Source organism: Agelaius phoeniceus, chromosome 4 (assembly GCF_051311805.1).
Source record: "Agelaius phoeniceus isolate bAgePho1 chromosome 4, bAgePho1.hap1, whole genome shotgun sequence".
NCBI classification, from domain to species: Eukaryota; Metazoa; Chordata; class Aves; order Passeriformes; family Icteridae; genus Agelaius; species Agelaius phoeniceus.
The window spans coordinates 35,555,320-35,578,601 of record NC_135268.1 but is presented as its reverse complement, the minus strand read 5'-3'; the positions used below and the strand labels follow the sequence as shown (position 1 = coordinate 35,578,601).

The following is a 23,282-nucleotide window of genomic DNA, read 5'->3' as shown; positions in this document are numbered from 1 at the left end:
ACCCCTCTTTTGCTGCCATGCTACTGGCAGGTGAGATGTTCATCAAGCTCTGTATTTTGTCTCTAAATTAGGGCCCTGATCACATTCTCAGTGGGTGAATGTAACAAAAATGGCACTCTGATTTACCTTACCTTTCACTGAGCAGCATTTCAAAGGCTTAAGTGAGCTGTGGGTTGCAACTGGTCCAGCTCACCTCCATGATTTCTACTTTGTGTCCTGCAATGAAACTTAAGTTCCATAACCAATTCTGCACATTGTGAAAGTAGATTTCATTTCTTGTTTATTATTTTGCATCTTTCTCCCAGAAAAGATGAAAACAACTACTGCTCATGCAGAATGAGCAGCCCTGACAGCAGATAGTTCTGACTACTCCGATTCCAGGCTTAAAGGTCTTGTAATAACAGGAACCTTTCCAGAGTAGCTTTACCTTAACACTGAAGACATGGACATACTGCACTCCTAGAATCCCACAGCCCCATAACCCTATCCAGCCTTTACTAAAGAATAATTAGAAAAGGTCTGTAAAAGCCACTTATTTCTCAACACCAGACTTCTTCCAATGCATTTCCAGATGTCGAATTCCCTCTACATTCCCAATGCAGGAGCCAAATTCTTCAGCTTCTCTCTTTGACAATTTCCACTGTGCACAGGGATGTGTGATTACAAAAATGTGTAGTGGCTTAACTGAATATGAAAGGAGAACCAGGATAAAATAACATGGATTATTAACCATTAATTCAGGGAAAATATAGCACTGTGATAAATGATACCTAATCATGGATTTGTTTAAGTCATTGCTGAACAGAGTGCCTGCAGCAGAGAGATAAAATAAGGAGGGATGAAGAAAGATCAGTATTGTGAGGCCATTTAACTCAATTAATATACTCCCATTATCACTGTTAATAAAAGCAAACAGCTGTTGTTTCTAAATATCTCATTTTTATACTGCTGATTCCAGTACTTGCTATACTGCTGAAAGCCTTGGTCTCTGGATGTGTAGGATTACATCAACTTCTCTGTTGTCATCCACTTCTGTCCCTAAAGCAGGCTTTAGGAACAAAAACTTGAAGCAAGTTCACTTGGAACCCTCAAAGCTAAGAGGCAAACAAACCCACCATTTTGGGGTTTTTAATGCCATGGATTTCAGAAAATCTCTTGAGTGTTTTTGTTTTCTGGGTTTAATTATCTAAGTCAGAAAAAATGGAAGAGAAGCTGTGTCAATGGCCAGTTTATGAGCCAGTTTAACAAGCAGTAAATTATTCATAACAGACATAGCTCTACACAAACAGAAACATACACAGGGAATAAAATACTTGCAAGGAGGTGATCAGAACAAGTATTTTGCAAGATTCAGGAAGGTAGAAAGCAAGCACTGCAGTGGCATTTCTCAGACCTGCATCTCCAGAGCAAACCACAAGCAGGAAACAAGGCACTCCTCCAGTGGAGCAGGTTTACTGGGAAGCTCTAGAGAGCTGCTCTATTCAGAGAGACCATCATTAAACTGCTGGTATTCTACAGCCTCCACAAACATGAGCCAAACTAAACACAGATACGGGAGAAAATCAGCTCGTTGGAACAGCACATTTTAATTTTAAATTCCAGCTTCTCCTAACCTATCTTCTCTAAAAGCTCTTCCTTTCATGGCCTAGTTATCAAGTGTTCCTAAGACACCTGTTATAGCTGTTAAAAAAAACCTCAGAAAAATCTGGCAGCAATTCTTTCTAACCTACCATCTCAGTTTTAATTTACACTTTAATTATGTCATTAGCAGCTCAGGACTAGCCAAGGTGTACGTGAATTCACACATATGGATGCAAACACCAAACCCTAGCTGGCAAACACAATTCAGATGCAGCGATTTCATTTGACTGACTTCCGTTTTTCTATAATCCTGACCCCTGCAGTTATAAGGAATGTGCAGTACCACAGATTTGCAAACACACTGCACAATGTGCTTTCTAATCCTAAGGATCAATGTGGAAAATGATTTGCAAATACTGTAAGACAAGACACACAGAAGTGTATGCCCTGTCCCCACCAACCCTGCATGGAGGCAGAGCATCTCATTCATGTCCCTTTCTTGACTTGAAAGTCTTCATGGAAGAAGTGCTCAGAAAGATGTATATTCCAAAAGGAGGGTGTTCTGGCACAAAGTTAAGGGGCTGTGGATGGCTCTCAGTGAGATATCAGCACTAATCCTGGTCTCCTTTCTCTGTTCAAGCAGCAAATTGACTGGCACACACACCCACTGAGGATGTTTATGGCATACTCTGCAGACATGCACGGCCAAAGAGGTCACATTTTGAACCTGCAAATTACTCACACATTTTACATTTTAAATAAAACTGTAGATTTATTGTACAATAGTACAGCATGTGCCTTTTTAACTAAAAGCTCAGCATCACATAACACTTTAATCTTCCATTAAACATACACAGTCCTACAACAAAGCTCAGCTCAGCAAGCCACATAATGAATTAATTTATTGAGAGTCCTGGCTATGCTGTTCTTAAGGATGTTTACCTAGAGCAAGAACAGTGGCAGTGGTTCTGGTGCTGTAACATTTAATCACTTTTACCTTTTCTCAACACAGTAATAGCAAGCAGTCATCTAGAGCACAACAAACAGATCACTTAAGGGACACCACATTTAATTGCAAATGTATGAAACAGTAGACCAGGGGATCTCACACACATCACACAGGTGTGGCTTAGAAACCTGTTATGAGATCACTTTGATGTAATGACTGCACTAACTATGCCACAGGAAAACCGGATGCATGACAGGCATCGCACCATGAAGTGTCATTTGGGTTGAAATTCTTAGGTTTGGAAGAGGCAGACCAGGGTGTTCTATACAAATATACACTTGCCTTATTACACTAGTTTACACTCCTGTAGCCATTTGCCCGTGTGACAGCAACATCTTGTTATAATTCATTTTTATACCATTTACTTCAACTTTACCTGGTTCAATTAAAAACAAGATCATTACTTACAGACACAGAATATGTTCTGTGCCACATCTTGGCCTTTCAAATTGTCATAGACATCCAAGTTGGTGTAACCAGGCATCCTTTATGCATGCTCTTGTGCACAGCTAGCTACAAGGTGTTATTAAGACACGTTCAGATAAGATTCTTTATTTGCCACTGGGGTTTTTCATTGCAATGGAAAGTCAAAGCTCATCACTATATAATGACTTAGAGTAAGTAAATTTCCTCTGAAATTTGGAGTTAGATATCTACAACCCCAATGAGCTGCAGGTCACAAACTCTTCATCAGAGAGAGAAAGTTTATGCTTTTTTATTGCTGTTCAGTTTACCATTGCGTGTCAAACTTTAAGCCTGTTCCTTAAAAGGATCAGGTGCTATTTTTATTAAAGAGTTTAAAATTCTCAGAAAACAGTATTTGCAGTAAATTTTTTAATACCCAAAGGAGGTAAATTTGGATCCTGCACCTGAATATGTGATTTTTCACTTACAGCAGGAGTGTGATAGTCCACTCTTGATTGGTTCCAAACGAGCACCAGCTAAAATAATATGATAATCAAAACACAGAGAGTGGTATTAAAGAAACAGAGGAAGGAAATCTATATCAAATACCTCATCTTGAATTAAAATAGACTAGCAATATATGTAAGCTTTCAAACAGACGAGATGCTTAGCTTATCTCAAGTAACATACCAGGAGTCACTTCCGAAGAATTACACCAAACTTGCACCTGCTGTAGTCCACGTGTATTCTCTGGCTCTGCAAATTTCACTCATCTTGGCCAAAATACTATAGCATGTTAATTAAAGTTAAAAAAATCAAAAAGGGACCAAAAAGAATTGTTTTAAATCAAAGTTGCTTTTGTATCACCTTCAACATTTATCTGAATTTTTCAGAAAAATTTCAGAAATTTTCAACAATTTTTTTTTAAATTTCCCCACACTGAAAAAAATTTCACTTATCTATCTTGTTTCTAGTTTTAGATAAGACTAGTCAGCAGAAGAAACAGAGCTTGAAACAAATCCATTCTCGACTTGCATCACTGAAAATACAATCTCAGTAGATTTCCAGTTCATTGTCTAAACTGTAATATTTGATAGTCTTCAGTGAAAAGATGAACTCTTAGCTGATTATCTAGACATCACTGGTACAAAAGGTAATTATTTAATTAAAACAGACTTCACCTGAAATGATTTTTTTCTTGCCGTTGAACAAACACAAGCAGCCTATAAATGAGATGCACTAGATCTTCTTCTTCCACTCAGAATTTCTAATTTGTTTAACAAATAATGAGAAATAATTAAAACCTGATCTTCAAACATTATCAACTGTTTAAAGAATAAAGCTCTGCTTTTTCCCAAATTCATTCTATGCCATCTTTTATTAAAGAGTTTACGCAGATTCTTTCTGCTTACTAAAATGAAGTCAGCTTGTGTTTCTTACATATTTAAATAGCTCCAACACCAATGACATACAAAGTGTTATACTGAATTTTAATTCTTGTAAAACATTATTTCACCACACACTGTTATTATAAATCTTTTCAATAACATCCATTATAGAACTCAGTAAAGAGCACTGTCTACTACTATGCACTGTCAAATATTTCTGGCAGTATCGGTAATCGACTACAGCATATTTATCTTTTTAAATCAAGTGTTAACCTACATATTCTGAAATTGCAAATAATACACAACAGATTTTACTGTCATATAGGCTGCATATTCATTCATTTTTTCTGATTTTTATAGAAGAGTAAATTTTCTATAACAATATGAAAGAAAATTAATAACTTATTTATCTACCTAGGAGGCTAGTAGTTATTTGTAATCATATTAATCAAAGGATGACTGAAAAATTCAAAGTTAATTATTGTGAAGTGCACAAAATCTAGAATATAGGGATTTTCCACAGTACATTATACTAAGTCAACATAATAGATTAAAAGCTGTAAAGCCAAAATCATCATTTAAAAATTTAGTGTTTCTGACATCATCTTCCACCACTCCATCAACTCTTCTTTTTCCTCTTCTTTTCTTTCAGACAATGACTCCAGCTCAAAATCAACCTGATTAAGAGAAACAATCAAAAACATCAGTAAGACTTACAGATAGAGAATAGTTAGGCTTTTAAGAGTCCTTTATTGACAGAAGATGCTTAACACAAACATAGGGCTTAGAGAGGTACCTTCTGGTTCAGGCTGGGTTTATTCCAAAGTGTCCCAAAGCTGATAAATACATGCAATACTAGTATAGCAGTACAGTGACTCATCAAAAAATACACACAGGTGAGCAAAATTTCCTAAAGAACCAGACATATGTCTTTGACTTGACAAAAAATTTCAGAAAGTATGAGCCAATGAAATTAAAACTGAATAATAGCCAGCCACATAAATCATGTGGCGTATTATAAAAAGTATCATCAGCATATTGCCAACACAGATCACAGAATATTCTGAGTTGGAAGGGACACACAAGGATCATCAAGCCCAGCTCTTATGAGCTCCATTCCCTAACCAGCAGGGCTAATCTCAGCTAACACCTAGCACTGCAGACCCCCAGCATATCAAAACATGTATTCAATTTTATGCCATCAAAAAAACCCAGGGAGCTTTTCCTAACACATGGCTCATTAATGTAGATACAATGTGCTAGTTTCACAGAATTCACAGAATGGCTAGGTTGGAAGAGACCTTAAAGATCATCAAATCCAACCCAGCCCTAACACCTCAACTAAGCCATGGCACCAAGTGCCACATCCAGTCTTTTCTTAAACACATCCAGGGAGGGTGACTCCACCAGCTCCCCAGGCAGACCATTCCAGAACTTTATCACCCTTTCCATAAAAAACTTCTTCCTTTAGTATATCTTAACATGTGATTCACACTAGTGAAATAGCATTTATTTTAAATACCTCCACATCTGTTCAGAGAGTGAATTAAAAATGCTTCTGAAACGCAGTGGCCCATTGCTACCTTTCTGCATGGAGCTGGCCACTGGTTTTAACCTAAGCAGCTACTCATTTGACAATTTAAATTTAAAAAATGTCTACATCAAAACCTCAACATCTCTTACTTTTTATGTTGTGCTATTAAAAGATATTCCATAATATTCTATTCAGACATGTACCAATAACATGTTATCTCAATATTACCCTTCTCTGTGTCTTTTTATTACAAATAAGAATGCTAAGAGATGAAATGCATTTATAGTGAGATTGCTGTCAGTGGCTGGTGTATCAAGTGCTGGAAGAGTAATTTCCAGACTTTCTAAATTCACATGTTCTGGAATATTCTGAAAAATCACCTCCTCCTTACATGCATACCATGAAGGAAAAATGGGACCTTTTAAAGGTATAATAGAGGATAAATGAACACACGTGAACACTTACCACAACAGCAGGGCTGAAGGGCACAGCCACTTTTTTAGTTATTGCTAGATAGCCTGGTGCAGAGGCCGTAACTTTGTAATTTCCAGGCACAAGCAATCTCCAGTAATCACCATCCTTGGCTGTAAAGAAGAAAAAAAGAACCCAAATAAATATGTATAAGACTAATTACATAGCTAAGAAGAAAGGCTCATGTGTCAATCTTTTATATTCCTGTCAGTGCTTTCTTTTTGACTGCCTGAAAGGCAGTTCCTTCTTTCTTCCTTCAGTAAAAGCTGTACATATATATATATATATATATATATATATGTGTATCTTTTTTGCTTCCTTTCAGGTAATCAAAAAAAATTTTAATTTTGAAGTTGTGCTGGAAACCCCATGAGAGATTATGCCTGCTGAGGCTGAAGGCTCTCCATCACACTGAAGAAAAGGACATTACTCCACTTTAGAAGCACTGCCCAGGCAATGTAAAGTCCCTGCTAAATGTCTGAGATTCTGTTTGCAATGTGATATGGATTTTTAATGTTCCTCAGTATTCTGATAATCCAAGTGTAGATAAATTTCATTCCCATCAAATTTAAATAAGCGGGACTACCTTTCTCATCTTTCAGAAAAAGCTACAAATCATAATTTCCTAGAATATTACATGTGCATCACCCTTGAAGCATCACTACCTACATGTTTCAGTGTCCAGGCATTGTCAAGGGTTTTTTGTTTGGTTCAGAGAAACAGAAATGGAAGCTTGATCCACTCAGGTCAAAGAAAGGCTCCTCCCACACTCTTACTACAGTTTATGTTTTCCAGTCACAGAACCAAAACTCATCATCATCTTCTCTAGAAATGACCCAATTGTATTTTCACAAAGACTCAGATCTTCCCTGCACCAGCAGTAGGCAATTATCTAATTTGTCACAGGCTAATAATTTGAATTTCTTGACCTCCAGAAAAGATTGCAGAGCTATTTTAAAATTCAGCTAGCAGTGCCATTTAGAAGATTTGGCCATGCTCTTTGTACTAGTCCCTTAAATGCTTTTTCACCACATTAAATATCTGCTATTTGCATGGTCAAAAAAAAAATGTCAGTAGTCAGTCCAGTTGTTCCCAGACTTTTCTCTTCATAAAACAGAATGGAAAAAAAAATTGCTGTAGAACTACAGCAATGATCTATTCTAATTTTTGTCACTGGAACAAAGCACAATTTCAACTCATGAATAAAGAAGCAGGAGAAAAGCCAAAGAATATTTCTCCCTCATTTTGACTGTGCTAATACTCAAGTACTTGTTTTCATCCCTGTTTTGACAATACATGACTTTAATCTTATACACACACAATGATGTGAAAAGATTTATAATTAGATGCAATTTTTGTGTCATAGAAGCATGAGCTCCTCTCTCTCAAATACCTCTTTGCACAGTTTATCCCCTTTTTATTATGCCTGACAATTTATTTCCAGTCTCTATACATTTTGCCTCCTTGTTTACAGTGACAGAAGGTAACTCATGTTTTCACAGACTGTCCTCCTGCTGGGCAGAAGTGCTGCTGGTCTCTTTGCAGGTGATGTACAAATACAAATGAGAGGTGACTGAATATTCTACCAGTGCTGTTCCATAATATTCTGCATTTCTTTGACAGTATAGTGAGACATATCATTGAGAAAATGAACATAAAATAAGCTCATGCATAAAGCAGTGACATTTACTTATTGTTTCTCTAATTGGTATCTTTTGCAAATCAAAACATGTCGTTCAGGATAGGAAAGCACAGGTGTAAAGGGAAGGCTGCAAGTTGGCACACTGTGCAAGCTACTTCTGAACTCACTCCTAGAACAAAGCACATCATCACTGAAGAGGTGACATGTCATTTTCTGTCAACACCAACCAACACAATGCTTTCGTCTTTTAGAATCACCCTTCTGAAAAAACATCACGTAATTGTAAACAGCAGAGAGAATTTATCTTTGCTGAAGGAGGTTATGTAAATTGGAAATCTGTCAAGAATTTACATACCAAAAGGTATGACTGCATTGTGAAAAATATAACACTTTTGGACTAAAATTTAGCCTTCAAACTAAAGGCAGCACTGTTGACAGAGCTTTAAATCCCGTCAGAGCTGTGAAACACTATTTGCTTCACAAATTAGAAGACAGATTAGAGTATTAATAACCAAGAGCCACCCAAACCAATTTACACCAGACACCCATGAAGGAAAAAAAACCAGTCTCAGCTACTCTGAGAGCAAAATACAAGTGAAAGATTCATAAAATCCTCTGGGCAACAAACTTCTTGAGGTACAACGTACCGTTCTGGTTTCAAACTTTTGCTCCCTTAAAGCTGCAGTTAAAAAGATGTGAAATGGCTCCAGGTTGCTAAGCCAAAGAGAAGCACTGCTGAGGTACCACACTCACTCACCTGATGTAACATCATGGCTTATCCCCTCCACAGAAATTGTAGCATTTGCTATTGGATTGCCCTGAAGATCTTTAACAAACCCCTTCACTCCTCGATGAATCTAAAATAAATAAGGTCACCAACAAATGGTAAATAAAAAAATCTTAAGAAAAGATGGTGTTTTTTGGCAATGGAATATCTATTGATATATCTAACAAAGCATGCTATGAATCCCACAGTTTACAGGCTGACCACTATCAATGATAAATACTAAATATCATAATGGAACAGGGAATGAAGAGGAAAATAATTCAGCAGGTAATTATAATAATATCCGGGGGAGCTGGAGCATAGACCTGGTCATCTTATCCTGCAAGAAGATAAAAACCAATGCCAAACAGACCATCTGAACTTCAAGGATAAAGCTGGTAGCTCTGCAGGAGCAAAGGAATTTGGCAAAATAGTATCTTATACATGAGCAATTTTGAAAATGCAGTGACAACACAGCTTTCCATGAGTCAGAGAAAATTAACTCCTGTGCAGGGAAGCTGAACAATTTGAGATGGATTCCATAAAGAATGGGTAAAAACCTGCAGGACAAGTACAGCTTTTTCCTCAGCCTACAGATAATGTTTTAACAGAACAGTATAACACTTCAAATATTCAAATATTTCAGATTTCTGGCTAACTGAAGCATTTCTGCATAATTAAGTCCTTAAAGAAATGAATGTATTAATTGATGGGCTCTGCTAACAAAGTGTGTTTCTCATTTCACAATTTTGGGTGTGCAACCAATAATGATATTATATTTATTTGTAATTTTTAACTACAATATTCAGGTTTCAGAAATTCTCTATGGTCTAATCCAGCTGCCCAGGTTCCTGTGCATCCACAGAATGATCCTTCCCACATCTGCAAACACACTGGAATATCTGCAGAGGGCAATCCATCTCTCTGAGCACACACACCAGCACTGGGGGAGTCAGTCATAGACTATGGAGATTTGTATTTTTGCTCATTGAGGAACACAAAACAAATAATTTAAATTAAATGTCAGCAACAGCTTAAGTAGGCTGAGAGGATTCTATACTGTAAATTCATCCTTCTTTTCCACTCTTCTTCCACTTATTTAAAAATATCACAGGATTTACCACCACAGAGACAAGTAAGAATTAAAGCAACATCTGGATTAATATGATATTTGGAATTAGATGTTCACAAAGCACAAAGTTTAGAAGCTTTATGCACAATAGTTGGTTTTGCCATCCTCTTCTCTGTTACCTGCTCAATGTAATTTATAAGAGAGTTCTTGTTGTCCTCCCAGTAGCCCTTCAGAGTTTCTTCAGGTGGGAATTTTTCACAGCTAAGCTCCACTGTGATTTCAAAGCAGTTGCTGCTGAGGTAATTGAAATCCTGCATTCCTGTAATGCCAGAAAGGAGAGGCAGTGATGCATTTTGTGCTACTCTCAAGTAAATAAGAAGGGACTCATGAAATGCTGGGACTATTAAGAAAAGAACAGTTATAAATACAATTGATGCAGCTCCACTCCATTTGCTTAATTTTGAATCCAGAAGCTTTAAATCAGAGAAACCAATAGGACAAATAATTCCAAAATACATTTTCTTCCCAGGGAAAGTTTAGAAAAGCCTTGATAAATAGGCTGTATAGTTTTACTTGATACTGCATGAGACCTGTATACTTTTAGTTCACACATTTTTTGGATAGCTGACATATAAATTACATATTTTCTTTTTGAGAAATAAAATTATTTTAGATTCTGGCTAAAATATATCCATATGAAAAAACCAACCAAAAAAGACACTAACCTTGTAAGCCAAGAAGAATGACAATTAATTATAAAGCAAATTAAACCTAATAAAGTGACATTGAAAAAGAGATTTATAAAGATGGATGAAAAGTGTGGTTTTTTTCTGAAAATGTTTCACATTAGTAACATTTTACATGGAAAACATTTCCTTGTCAAGATTTTCTGCATAGATTTCAAATATTCTCCACCAAAAAAATACAAAATAAAACTTCCTATAAAATTTATTTATATGAAAATTTTTCTATGAATAGGGTTTCTCCAACTCAATGCCTCTGCAAAATCAATATTAGATAGCCTTTGAAAGAGAGGAGAAGCATCACATAAATTCAACTTTAATAACTGAAATTTTAAAACATAAATAGCATAGTGGCATCATCACTAAGAATAAAAACTTGATGGAGAATATTCATTCTTTTACATTTCTGAGCCCCCTCTCTAACTACATGGGTATATTGGCTATTTGCTTAAATTGCTCAACCAAAATTGAAGGAGGTTTCCAGTTTTGTAACTGGATCAACCAACTGGAGAGGGACAGTGGCTGTCCCCAGGAGGGTTATAAATATATGTTGTGCAGAAGCTGATGAAGGACCATCCCTCCCTTCCCCATTCTGTCTAGCTAACAGAGTCAGTGGGTTCTCAAATGGAGGCCTGAAAACAAAGCAGCAATCATGCCTTTTGAGCAGCCCCATGGAGGTCACTGAGGGATTCAGAAGTGTTTCTAGGACAGCTAGTTCATGCAGATCTGTGCTCCCCCATGCCAGCTGCATATGAGACCTGAGGCATTTTACTGAGCACCAGTATTATTCATGGGCCCATAACTGCCCAGAGAGCTGGTGTCACATCCCAAAGAGAACCCCAAGGACGGCAAACAGACTGAGTCAGGTGGGATATTACCAACACACTAAGGTGAAGAGACTCTTTTTTTTTTTTTTTTTAGAAGAATGAGGACACAGGAGGCAAAGGCTCCTAGGAGGGATGGCTCTGATGTTCCAGCAAGCAGAACTCTTAGATGGACCATTCAGCAAAACACAGCAAGGGACCAGTGGAGTCATGAGTAAAATCCTAATAGCAGTGCTGACTATCATACGTCTGTTCTGGACACTAGATAATGCTGCTTTTGTTGATTTTTGTACGTCTTCTAAAAGAAGGAAAGAATGCATGAAGAGGGAAACAGGGAGCCGAAGGACACAATGTAATTTTACTGCAGCGACAGTAATTCTAGACCATTACTGTTCCAATTCTCAGAAAATTTCTCTTTCCTCCCAAAGTATTACTCAGGGATGCCCTAGTTTCTCAAGAACAGAAAAAAGAAGCAATATATTTTCCCCTTTTGTGCACAATGTCCATATCCTATAGTTTGTTTCCCAGGGCCTGGCCTTGTCCAAGGTTTGTGTGCTGCTCCTGAAAAAATTCATCTTTTGTATCTCTGGGACAGAGAATGGGATGAAGCTGGCCAAGACCTAAACTACAGCCTGCCACATGTGCAATCTGGAGTGCATTGGGCTGTTCACTCTTTACCTCCCTGTTCACAATCGTGATTAGGTGCAATACACAAGAAACCAAAAAATTTCTAAAGATTTATCAAATATTGCAACAACTTCACTGCCCCTGGTCAAATCCTTGAAATGCCCTATCTGTGGCATGTATCACATGCATGCACATCTTCACACTCCCAAAGCCTCTCACTGTGACAAAGTGCAGCACTGACTTTCTCACACTTTAACAGGAACTGCCCTCTGAAGATCAGAAAGGCTCAGATACCTCAGATATAACTGAGATGCAGCAATGAATGCCCTTTATTGCTGACCACGAGTTGGACTTTGAAACTGAGAACACAAAAACTTCTCTGTTGCACTGCTCCAGTGGCTGAGGGACCATAGTGTCTTTATGTTACTGCTTACAAAAGTAAGCTTAGAATATGGGGAAAAAATAATTTCTTCAGGTTTTAATAAAGGAACACCAAGCTTCGTAAATAAAGTGGAATGCAGGCTGTGCCCCTGGCATCCAGGCATCAGAATTACTTAAGACTTTGAGCTGCAAGCTAGAGCACTAAGTTAGCTCAGCTTCTCCACATAGAAAAGACAGTAACCTTTAGCAGGATGTACTTGAATGAGGAGAACATGAATGCTTCCTACATTAGTATTTAGCAAAATCCTAAAAAACCCTAACACTGTTGGCAAAACTGGTAATCCAAGTTAGGAATTAGTTGAGTGCCAAGGGTGATTTGAGAGTATCTGAAAATTAGAAAAAGACACTTAAACAATAGCCTAATGGTACAGCAAAGTAAGCTGCTTTGAAAAGCTATTTTTGTAATGACATGAATCTGATTAGACTCAGGTGACTCTGTAATGACAGAAAAAGCAGAGCAGGCATGTGGCTAGGCAGTAATTGATTACTATCTGTTCTTCTCATTTTTGCTTCCAGATAGGTATTCCACACAAAAGGTACGTTAAAAAGTCATTAAGGATGTTGAAAAGTCATACAGTCAGCAGCTAAGGAAATGCCAAAAATTAAAGCTGTTTGTGCAAATTTAGTTTGGCTTTCTTATGCATGAGTGAATTACATGCTGATAGAGAGAAGGCCTCCATTGAAAACATCATGGATTTATGTACAAACTTGTTTCTCCCCAGAGTCTGATGGCTAAAAGAGCCATTCCTGAACACAGAAGAATGACCTCTTTGCCTTGGCTTGCTGTCTCTGAAAAACCTACAGGGGTCAGCTGATTACAGATGACAGCTACTACAAGTGTAACAGCATCATGGCCTCAGACCTGGCACAAAGGTGCTCTTGGGGAAAATTTTTCTCTGTACTCCTGCTCTGCAGAAGGAAGTAACTGCCAAACAGTTATGTTGAGAAAAGCCTAACAAAAAGTGTAATTAAGAGAGAGAAGAAAAAGTCAAATATTCCTCTACGTCATCCACTCTCTCCACCCAAAAAGCCAGAAAGGGGAATTGTCACCTTGCATGAGGTTGGTGAGGAAATCCTGAGGTCAGACAAAAGGGAAGGACAGAGGATGAATGCAGTGGAGGGTTCCTCCTTACTTCCAGTTAGAGCAAAGGACTATCACCAGATGTCCCTGCCATAGATGTTCAGCCTTCCTACTGAAAGAATCCAGGTATTCAGGAAGCCATGAAAAGCAACCCACAGTGACATGAGAGCCATCCATACACCACCCCTGCAGACTGAAGAACTAGTGAAGATGGCTGCTGGCCCACCTGTCTTTTACAGAAGGTACAAGGCCCTGGAGGACCAATTATACGGGCAAAGAAGTGATGTTGCACAACTGGGGCACCATAATAAGCTCTGTAGGGCAACAGCACCTATAGTAATCCATTAGAATGAAAAATCATCCTTTCCTGCTGCCAAAGGTGGAACCTAGGAGATGGCCAGGGACAGAGACAGAAAATGGGCAGTGGATACTGGAGTGGATACTGGAGCTGTGTTCAGTGCAGAAAGGAATCTTTAGTAGAAGACTGAGAAAGGAAGGGAAAAGGGGAAAGTGGGGTACAAAAGCCCAAAGGTGCAAAGGTAGAGAAGTACCACCTTAGCTCCAACAGGAGCAGATGCAATGGAGACAAGGCCTTCAGTGTTTCTTTTGATATATTCCTAACTCTGGTAAGGATGTACAGTGGAATACTTTCCCTAAAGTCACATAAATGGCTTTTCAACAGTTTATACTGCTGCTGAACTTGGAGTTCATTGCCATATGGACAGCAAAAGATCACTGATACCATCAATAACTGAATTGCCACATTTTGGTTTTTGGATGGAACTTTTCATATTAAAACTTCCCAGAAAATTTTCACTTGAACTGAGCAGTATTTAGTTATTTTTCTTAGCACTAGACATAGAAAGAGCAGAACTGCTCTCACTGAATTATGTTTGTTTTTTTAAGTCACCAAACACCACCACAGAGGTTGTGCTCAAAAGTCACAGCTTGCCAGCTGATTTCTGCACTTAAAAAAAAACCCAAACCAATAACAGATTCAATCTGAATGGTCCAAAGTATATTGTTGTCTCTCTATTTTTTTATAAGCTGCACCATATTAGGGTAAGAGATCCTGCTTAGCACTAGGATTCCTGCCTATTAACAAATGCCTGTCTATACAAATATGAGAAAAAGGCCTCACTCAGGGAATTAGCAGTCTAACTTAAAATAAGATCCAAAAAGAGGAAATCAAGCTTTCCAAAGACTTTTTCCAATGGAAAAATGTGTCTTTGCCATATGCTGTTTAATCAGAATCAAAGCATTTCATCAAAACAATGGAAAAACTGCTTTTCATAGCATTTTTGTAAGGAAAAATAAGCTGAAGTTAAAGATATCTACATTTTAATAGCTAATATTTAATATTTCATTAAGCTAAATTTTAACTGAATTTAAACAAATTTTAACTATTTTTATACTTTATATTTAACTGTTTATATTAATATTTTTCAGCTTTTGCAAACTCCAGTTTTAATGGTTCCAAGAATTTTTTCAAGAATTTTAATGGTTCCAATTCAAAGTCTGAAAAGCCTCACACAAAGAGATATTTTGGGGTTTTAGTTACATTCAGAAATGTTAATATTTTATTTCATACTCAGCCCCTGGTGATCACTGGCTGTGTGAGCACTAGCAGTTGTTCTGTTTCTAATTTCTTCAGAGGAGCTGTGAATATTTTCTTCTTTTAGTACCACCTTACTGTAAGAGAAGCAGAGTTAGGCTACCACTTAGGCTGTCTAATGGTTTGAGAGATTCCTATTCATTTCAGGTAAAAATTTAAAATTCGTTCAGAGACTGTAATTGAATATCAAGAGAAAAGCAAAGAATAAAACAGCTATGTGTGTTCAAAGTTATTCAGCATAAATCAACAAAGCCAAAGCACAGGCAAATCACTCCAACACAAGCTGGCTCAGAAATCTTCAGCTCAGTTTTCATTCCAAGTTGAGCAGAGGCAGAGCACTCCAAGATTGAGATATCCCAAGACCTATTTGGCTCAGTTTACAAAGATATCAGAATTCTTAATAGAAACGAATGAAATGTCTCATTTGAATGAAATGTCTCATTTCATGCTCCTCTTCTGGACTTCTGGAAAATTAGTCTGGACATGCCTGCAGTAGCTCTGCTGCTCCTCTGAGCACAGAAGGCTCTACCAAAGTCTTGGGAAACAGTACCTGGGCAGGAATCAGGCACTAACCAAGCCACAAAGCATGGAGATACAAACACAAATAAGTATCTTGCTGGCTGGTTTTGTTCCCATTAAAATCCAAGGCCAAACTCCCATTTCCTATAACACTGCAGAATCAGGCAACCAGGCTCCCCTGCTTCCTTCAGCTTGGATGCCTTCATTATTGAGGTTCAAATGAGCCAATAGGCTGCTCTATTGAGGGTTTGTCAGGGGATTTTTCACTCTTTTCTTAACCCCTCCCTGCCAAAAAAACTCTCTTAATACTTCATGGTAGCAGAGCAATCACTTGCCCACTAAAACTATTAAATTTGCAGTGACCTGGAGCCTGAAGAAATGCTGTAGAAAAAGCCATAAAAAGGAGTATTTTAATAGTTATCACAGTGAGCTTTATCAGATTTTAGAGATGTACTGTGGTGAGCGATCAGCCTTTGTTTAGCCTCAACCAGACCAAAAGTTGTGGATAACATAACTCAAGGCCAGAAGAAGCAGTGACACAGACTCCTGTGGGGTGGGCTCACCTCCTGGGACACTGTACCACGCACCACCATTAGTTGTTCCATCCACGAAGCTGCTGTCATCATCATTTTTACGGCACGGTGGTCTGTTTGGGTCAGACATAGCAGGGTTAAAAGAAGAATAACTGCGAGCCAGGCTTTGAAAAATAGCATCATCAGGGCAGGAGCTGTACTCATGAGCACTGCCTAGGGAGGAAAAAAATCCCAGGAACAAGAATTATTAAAAGGGCAATCATAGTGACTAGGCTCACAATTTAGATCATCAGCACTGCACAGCAGGATTGTGCCTGAAAATACTACGTACACAGGTAAGTGTCCTACAGCATCACAAGTCAATACTGCATTATCTATTTAACGCTAACATTTCCCCATTACTTCAGCAATTGTTGCCCTATCGTTAAAATGGCTCATCACAAGAGTCTCAATATTTATGAAAATATTACTTTAAAAATGCACCGCAAAACCTAAGCTATTCTAGGCTTTAGATTTTTTTTTAGAAGAACACATAGTTCAAAACCACAGATTTCTCCCTGAAGAGTTTTATAGTTGGATATTAGAAGAATTTGCAATTAAAACACGATAAAGTCAACTGAAAGAAGAGAATCACAAACAATATAATTTCATGAAACTTCGGTCATGTGTTCATCCCATAGCAGCATAAAAAAACAAACTAATATTGCTCTATACTTTATGATTACATCTATGCCACAATGTGATCCTTTTTATAAGGGACCAATACTGAAAACAGCAACAGTGATAACTGTTTCTGTCAGCACACTACTGTTTCAGAAATTCATTTTTTACAGGTGCAAGAAACCTTAACCTAGATACATCTTTCTCACTTCATTTAAACAGGGTACAAACAGCCCCAGCTAATTTAAGAGCTAAGTTGCCTTGATTAATATATCTGAGGGACTATTATTCCCTCAGGCATTACATCACTTTTGTACTGAAACAAACTATCATCTTCAAAACTAGAAAATATGGTCATACGGTGACTAGCTTTAATCACATGATTAGCATGATAAAATAAGTCATCATAATGCAATGACTACAAATAACTTTTTTTTTTTTTCAATTTTTATAGGTTTTGCAGTGTTTTATGGTTTTGCTTGCACAGTTTATAAAGAGGATCTTAGCTACCAGTGAAATAAGTACAGAATGAAATTTCTATCTCCTACAATTTCATGTTAACTTCTATTTACATACCACTCCGAGTCTCGTCATAAGGATAGTTTGCAACAAGGTCTCCTCCATGAAGATTGGCAGAGAGCACAAAGGGAATATCCATAATCCAGTGAATGACACCCTTCGTTTCAGGAGCAAGCTACAACAGAATAGCATTACCGGCAGTTACAAATCGATAATCCAATTAGAAACATTCAATTAAATACAGTGAGCTTAATTATTACCACATAAACTGTGCAAGACAGTTAAGTGAACAGCAATTTTATTCTGGCTTCAGAGAAAATTAAATCAGTCCTCACATTAGATTTATAATTTTATTAAGTGGATTAATGTAAGTCCAAAACTGGTGTCAGCTATCTCAGAATAAGACTACAAAAAAAGCAATCTCAATCTTTTACTTCTTCCCATTATGGATAAAAAAGCCTACCCAATTTTAAACAAAGGAATATGAAATAATTTTTTAAAAATGTTGGTGCAGTCTTTTCTCTGCATGGAAGGTAAAATGACTTTATTAATATTTTGAATTTGAAGCCAGAACACAGCTATTAAGGCCACAGTCCTATGGGACTGCAGTCACAACATTTGATTTTCTAGAACTTCCTCTGGGGGTAAACACAAGAGATAAAAATCCCTCCAGATATGCAGCTGCATATTAAAGGCTTAAACTTAACAAAAATTCATATGTTATATGTGAGAATAGCTATCTGGCTAGCAATATAATTAAGCACAATACACAAGTGAATTTCTGGCAATGGTGAAAATGCAGAGTACTTGGAAAATCTGCTTAAAATCAAGAGAGAAGGCTATGCAAAAAAAATTATGAGCTACCTTTTGACTGAGGATTTGTCTAAGGATTAAGATGGATCAAGAGTTTACTACAGCAATCCATTTGAGGAAACAAATCAAGAAGCATCAGATGGATAAATTTAACAAAATGAACAAAATATTCAGAACAACATGAACAATAAAGACCATACACAGAGCTCTTACATAAAAGGGAAGAGATGGGCATGTCAGTGATCCAACATTCAGCCCCTACTTACCTTGGGATTCTGGTCCACAGCTTTTTTCATGTTCTTCAGAAGATGGTTGTTTGGGCCACCTTCTTTCTCATTAATGTAAACTATTCTATCAAGATCGGGGAAATTTCGGTTCAGATCTATCCCCTGGGCATTGCTTCGACCAACAAACCAGTCTTTAAGCTCACCAGGCTAAATGAGGAAAGGGAACACAAAGAGAAGGGAGATGAGTAGATTCAGGAGATTACATATCAAGCTTTATATGGGTATGTTTCTTCCCATGTGCTTGAGAATAAGAAGGGATCATGTGGGAGAAAAAAACTCCTGAGGCACCAAGAGCTGAGTTAACCACCCCTATTCCTTCCTAGAACTCTGTGGGGACAAAACCAACCCCTGTTTCAATGAGGGTCTTGTAGGACAGGCTTATTCTCATACGGCACTCATGGACTAAGGATGAATAAAATTACCAGCAGTATCAGATTTTTCCGTGCCAGGGGTGTCTCCCCCCAAGACTTGGGTTTTCCCCATTGCCTCATGCCCTGACTGTGAATTACAGATCTCATTGTAGCAAGACTCACAACACCTGTAGGCTTATCTGGAAGCCACAGGAATGTTTGCATTTGTTTCAAGCTCCTCTAAATAACTTACAGGGTAAAGAAGGACCTTAATCTTTACCTGAATCTTTTATTGTGTCTGGCAGCCTTGTTCACTGAAATGGCAGCCATGAGAATTTTTGCAAAATTATTTCTTTAAACTGATTCTATAAAATAAGTTTTGGATTTCATTAAGGAGATGCCTTCAGAATGCACAGTTTTCCCTAGCTTCTCTTGGTAAGCTGTCAGTACTTTAATGTAGGTTAAGTTTGGTTACTGATTTTAATTTGGGGTATACTGAATATACTGTCACACTCTGTGTACAGGATCAAGATATTCTAAATTAGAACAGCAGTTCTAAATCGAGTCTTATCATATTTAAATTTTAGACAACCATATAAAGCAGGTGTACTTTGGCTAAGGAGAAAAAGTTTCAAAAAATGTTGTGAACCTCTAGAGAGAGAGATATTTCAAAGTAGTAAAATGCCACATCAATCTGAGGACAGCTTCTGCTTCACTGCCACGAGAGGGAGATGTACGACCGAATATAGAGTCTGTGCATATTTTTAGAGACTTCATGAGAATCAGTTTAATAAAGATCTTAATAAGGTTTGACTTATTTAATCATAAACAGAGAACTTGAGAACTTTCAACATTTCAATATTAATTTAAAAATAAATATACCTTGTAAGCAAGGAAATTCTTATTTTTGTTTATAACAAAACACAGAATCTGTATTTTGACCAGAATCTGTATAACAGGGTTAGTTTTTGACTTTCATTTGCTAATTATGCATTAATACATTATATGTTTCTTGACTGAGTCATCGCCCTAAAATGCATACTAAATTTTCTTGACTAATACCGTAATTAAAGTATTTCATGCATGAAATTAAGAATCAAAAGTAATTAATGTTAATAAGATGGCTCATAAGGCTTGTTGTTTTGGGACCAAGCTCTGGTGAACGTGAATAATTTTTTTAGGTGTATTTGCATAAGAGTATCCTAAAAGAAAACAAACTTTCACTTTTCTAGGACTTTTGAAACATCATTTATTACTAGGAATCATTTATTTGTTATTTAGGAAGTTATGTCTTTAAGAAGCAGTTCAATCAGTGAACTTAGTGAAAGAATATGCATGAAACATAAGCATAATTATATTTTTAAATCACAGGAGAGAAGGCTAGTTGTTGAAAAGTCAAGCATAAAATCCTCCTTGTTAAACATAAGAAGCCTACTGTACTATTCAGAAATACTTCGGTTTTGTTGTGCCATCCAACAATTGCCACCAGGAGTCCATGTATGTGTAAAACTGTTAGTCCAAGAGCCATTATGATAAAGCTGACAGACACTGATAGATATTCTTACACACAGAGCCTTACAAACCTGGGATGCTGCCTTCTCAAAGCCATCTGGGTTCAAAGATGGCATGATATGGATACGTGTGCTATGGATCAAGTTGATAATAGTATCATTTCCTTTCTGGTATTCATTACACAGGTATTGTGCCAAGAAGATGAGCAACTCCCTTCCAACAGCTTCATTCCCATGCATATTCCCAACATATTTAAATTCCGGCTCTCCTGCAAGAAAAAGAAGAACATGTCTTAGAGCAACATATAAAAATCACCCATGGACCGGATCACGCAGCATCCCTGAGATGTGGGTATGACTATTACTACAACTGGGCATGGCATCCCCAGGAAGCTTCAAAACTCCTTCTAAACTCTGGCTTAACAAATGCTAATTAATATTCAGCTGTTTGCCAAAGACAGAGTGAGAGGAACAGAGGACAACACAGTGTGCCAAAATAAATGCTAAGCACCAACATTAATACTACTACTGTGAAGATCTAATGCAGTTGATGCATCAATACTACAAAAGTGTGTCTTGATTACTTAGTTTTAAAATATATAAACTGACAGTAACAGGGCTTCTTATCTGAACTGTTCTCTCCAAGATTAGGTAAAGCTTATTCTACTACACATGCATTAAACTGCAATTCTTTCATGAAAGCAAGGCCACAACCAGCTGTTGATCACAGTGATTGAAAAAATCTTGCTCAGCAGGTGTTTTGGATATTCACTCAGACTTTATGGGCCAAGTGCAAAACCTAACTCATAAAATCAACAACTTCCATTTAACATTCTAATAAACAGAATTAAATACCATGCTTAAATATTCCATACAAATAATCTATATTTAATGCTTATGTGTATATTTAATGTAAATTTTATACATATTACATAACCATGCAATGCACATATTAAATGTGTAATATATATATATGTTGTAGAACATATAGAATGTGTAACAAATAGATATTCTCTGTATTAAAAAGCCATCCAATATTCCCAACTGCTAAACAGTCTCATTCTCATGACCATGGACATGAAAACCACAAAACATATGTCTTTGGAGCAGTGAGGAATTTGCCTATTAAAAGACTACATTTTGGGCTCTCATTCCAGAGAGGTTTTAGTGTACGTATAAATAACTAAACAAGATCAAGAGGAACTAAAATGAGGAATATGCTATTTTCTAGACTGAAGCTCCTTTTCCCTTATGCTTTTCATTTGGAAATGTAGTTCTGTTGTAACTGCTTTAATCAAATATTCAGTTAATTGTAGACTCTGGATAGTCTTCAACCACACTTTGTGATAGCCTTTAGCACTATTAAAGGGGCAAATTCAAGCCAGGAAAAATGTTACACAAACAACACCTAAGTAATTGCTAATCAAGCATGCAGCCATATCTACTTACAACCTTTCAGTCTGTGCTTGTTAACCTTAATCCAGTGATGAGATGCTAGCACATACAGTGCTATTAATACCATGGCTTTCCTTCCAGCTAAGTTGGTTTTATGAATATGGATTCATCTCTGAAATGCTTTGCTAGACAGGTTTAAAAGTTTCCTAATTTGTGTGAAACAGTTTCACTTTATCCGACAGAATGCCATTATTGTGACTAAACCCCTCCATTTCCTCTTTTGGCATTGAGATCCTATTTACTGTTTCTTTCTATCTGCTAATACCAGGGAATGCAAGAGGTTTAATCAACAAGAGTAATCAGACCATGCAATCAACCTGATCCCATAAAACAGATGGATACTGTATAATGAAATATGCACTGCACATCACATGTACTCAGAATACTCACACACATGTACACTGGCATGTTACTTATGGGGAAAATGCTTCACAAGCTAACAGGCAAAATTGTTACTCCCATAAATACCAACACAACTGCGTTTTACACCTGTGCTTTTCCCTAGGACATACCTAAGGAAGCCTGAAGGAGAAACTTTCTTCTGATTCCCAGACCTGTGCATTAATCTCCCACTTTCTCACCCACTTGAATTTTACAGGCCTGGTTCAAATGAGTAAAGAGAAACATATGTTTCCCATAGGGTATTACTTGGCCTTCCCCCAAAACAATCATTAACAGTGTTTGTAAGGGTTCATGGAAACAGTCACACGGGGTCCACAGTGAGCCAAGATACAGCTTTGGATCTTCAGTAGTAATGACCCATCCCAAATAAGCCAGGAAGAGATACTGAGTCACTGGAAATAGAGAAAGTGTTTCCTATGAAAAGTGATTGAAGAGATCAGCCCCATTTTCCTTAGGTCAAATATACCAAACATCATGTCACAGAGGGCTTGGTCAGGAGAACAGTACTTCCCAACACCACAAACAAGGGACTGATTTTCAGTGAAAGGAAGCAATGACAGTTTCTGGGGTGATAAAGAAAAATTACACAACTCATAACACAAAATGTGAAACCAGTATTTAAAGAATCCTCTTAGCAATGAGGTGTCAGCACAATTCATAAGTTTTGCTGGCAAATCAAGAGTTAAAGGTTAAAGTACCAAAAAGCAAATGTAAAAAGAAGGAAAGGGAAAGATAACAGAAAACTGAATAACAGCCCTGCTTCAAAATGTAAATTCTATATTTATATTTTATCTCCCTTAGGCATTTTCTTATCCCTGTCTCTGAAGCCAAGAAACCCATCTCTCATCCATCCTCTGGCTGCAGAAGACAAGGATGCCTGGTCCATACCTGTCCACACCTCTGTCAGCTCCCAGCCCAAGCACTTTCTTAATTCTAGGCACAGCAACCAAATAAACATTGTGTTTCTTCTCAATATAAGTACTGAATGTCATACTGTATCCAAAAATCTTAGGAAAACTAATTCATTTGATCAG

At 37.3% G+C, this 23,282-nt stretch overlaps 1 protein-coding gene across 1 annotated transcript in view; it reads right to left on the bottom strand.

The window, feature by feature from the left end:
- Window positions 1-2,326: 2,326 nt before the first annotated feature.
- Window positions 2,327-23,282, bottom strand: part of CPE (carboxypeptidase E) — a 56,773-nt gene continuing 35,817 nt past the window's right edge. Inside the window, 8 exon segments of the mRNA XM_054633464.2 lie at window positions 2,327-5,060; window positions 6,383-6,501; window positions 8,788-8,887; window positions 10,048-10,187; window positions 16,282-16,464; window positions 17,488-17,605; window positions 18,510-18,677; window positions 20,464-20,660. Coding sequence (XP_054489439.2) covers window positions 4,962-5,060; window positions 6,383-6,501; window positions 8,788-8,887; window positions 10,048-10,187; window positions 16,282-16,464; window positions 17,488-17,605; window positions 18,510-18,677; window positions 20,464-20,660 — 1,124 coding nt within the window. The 3' untranslated portion in view covers window positions 2,327-4,961.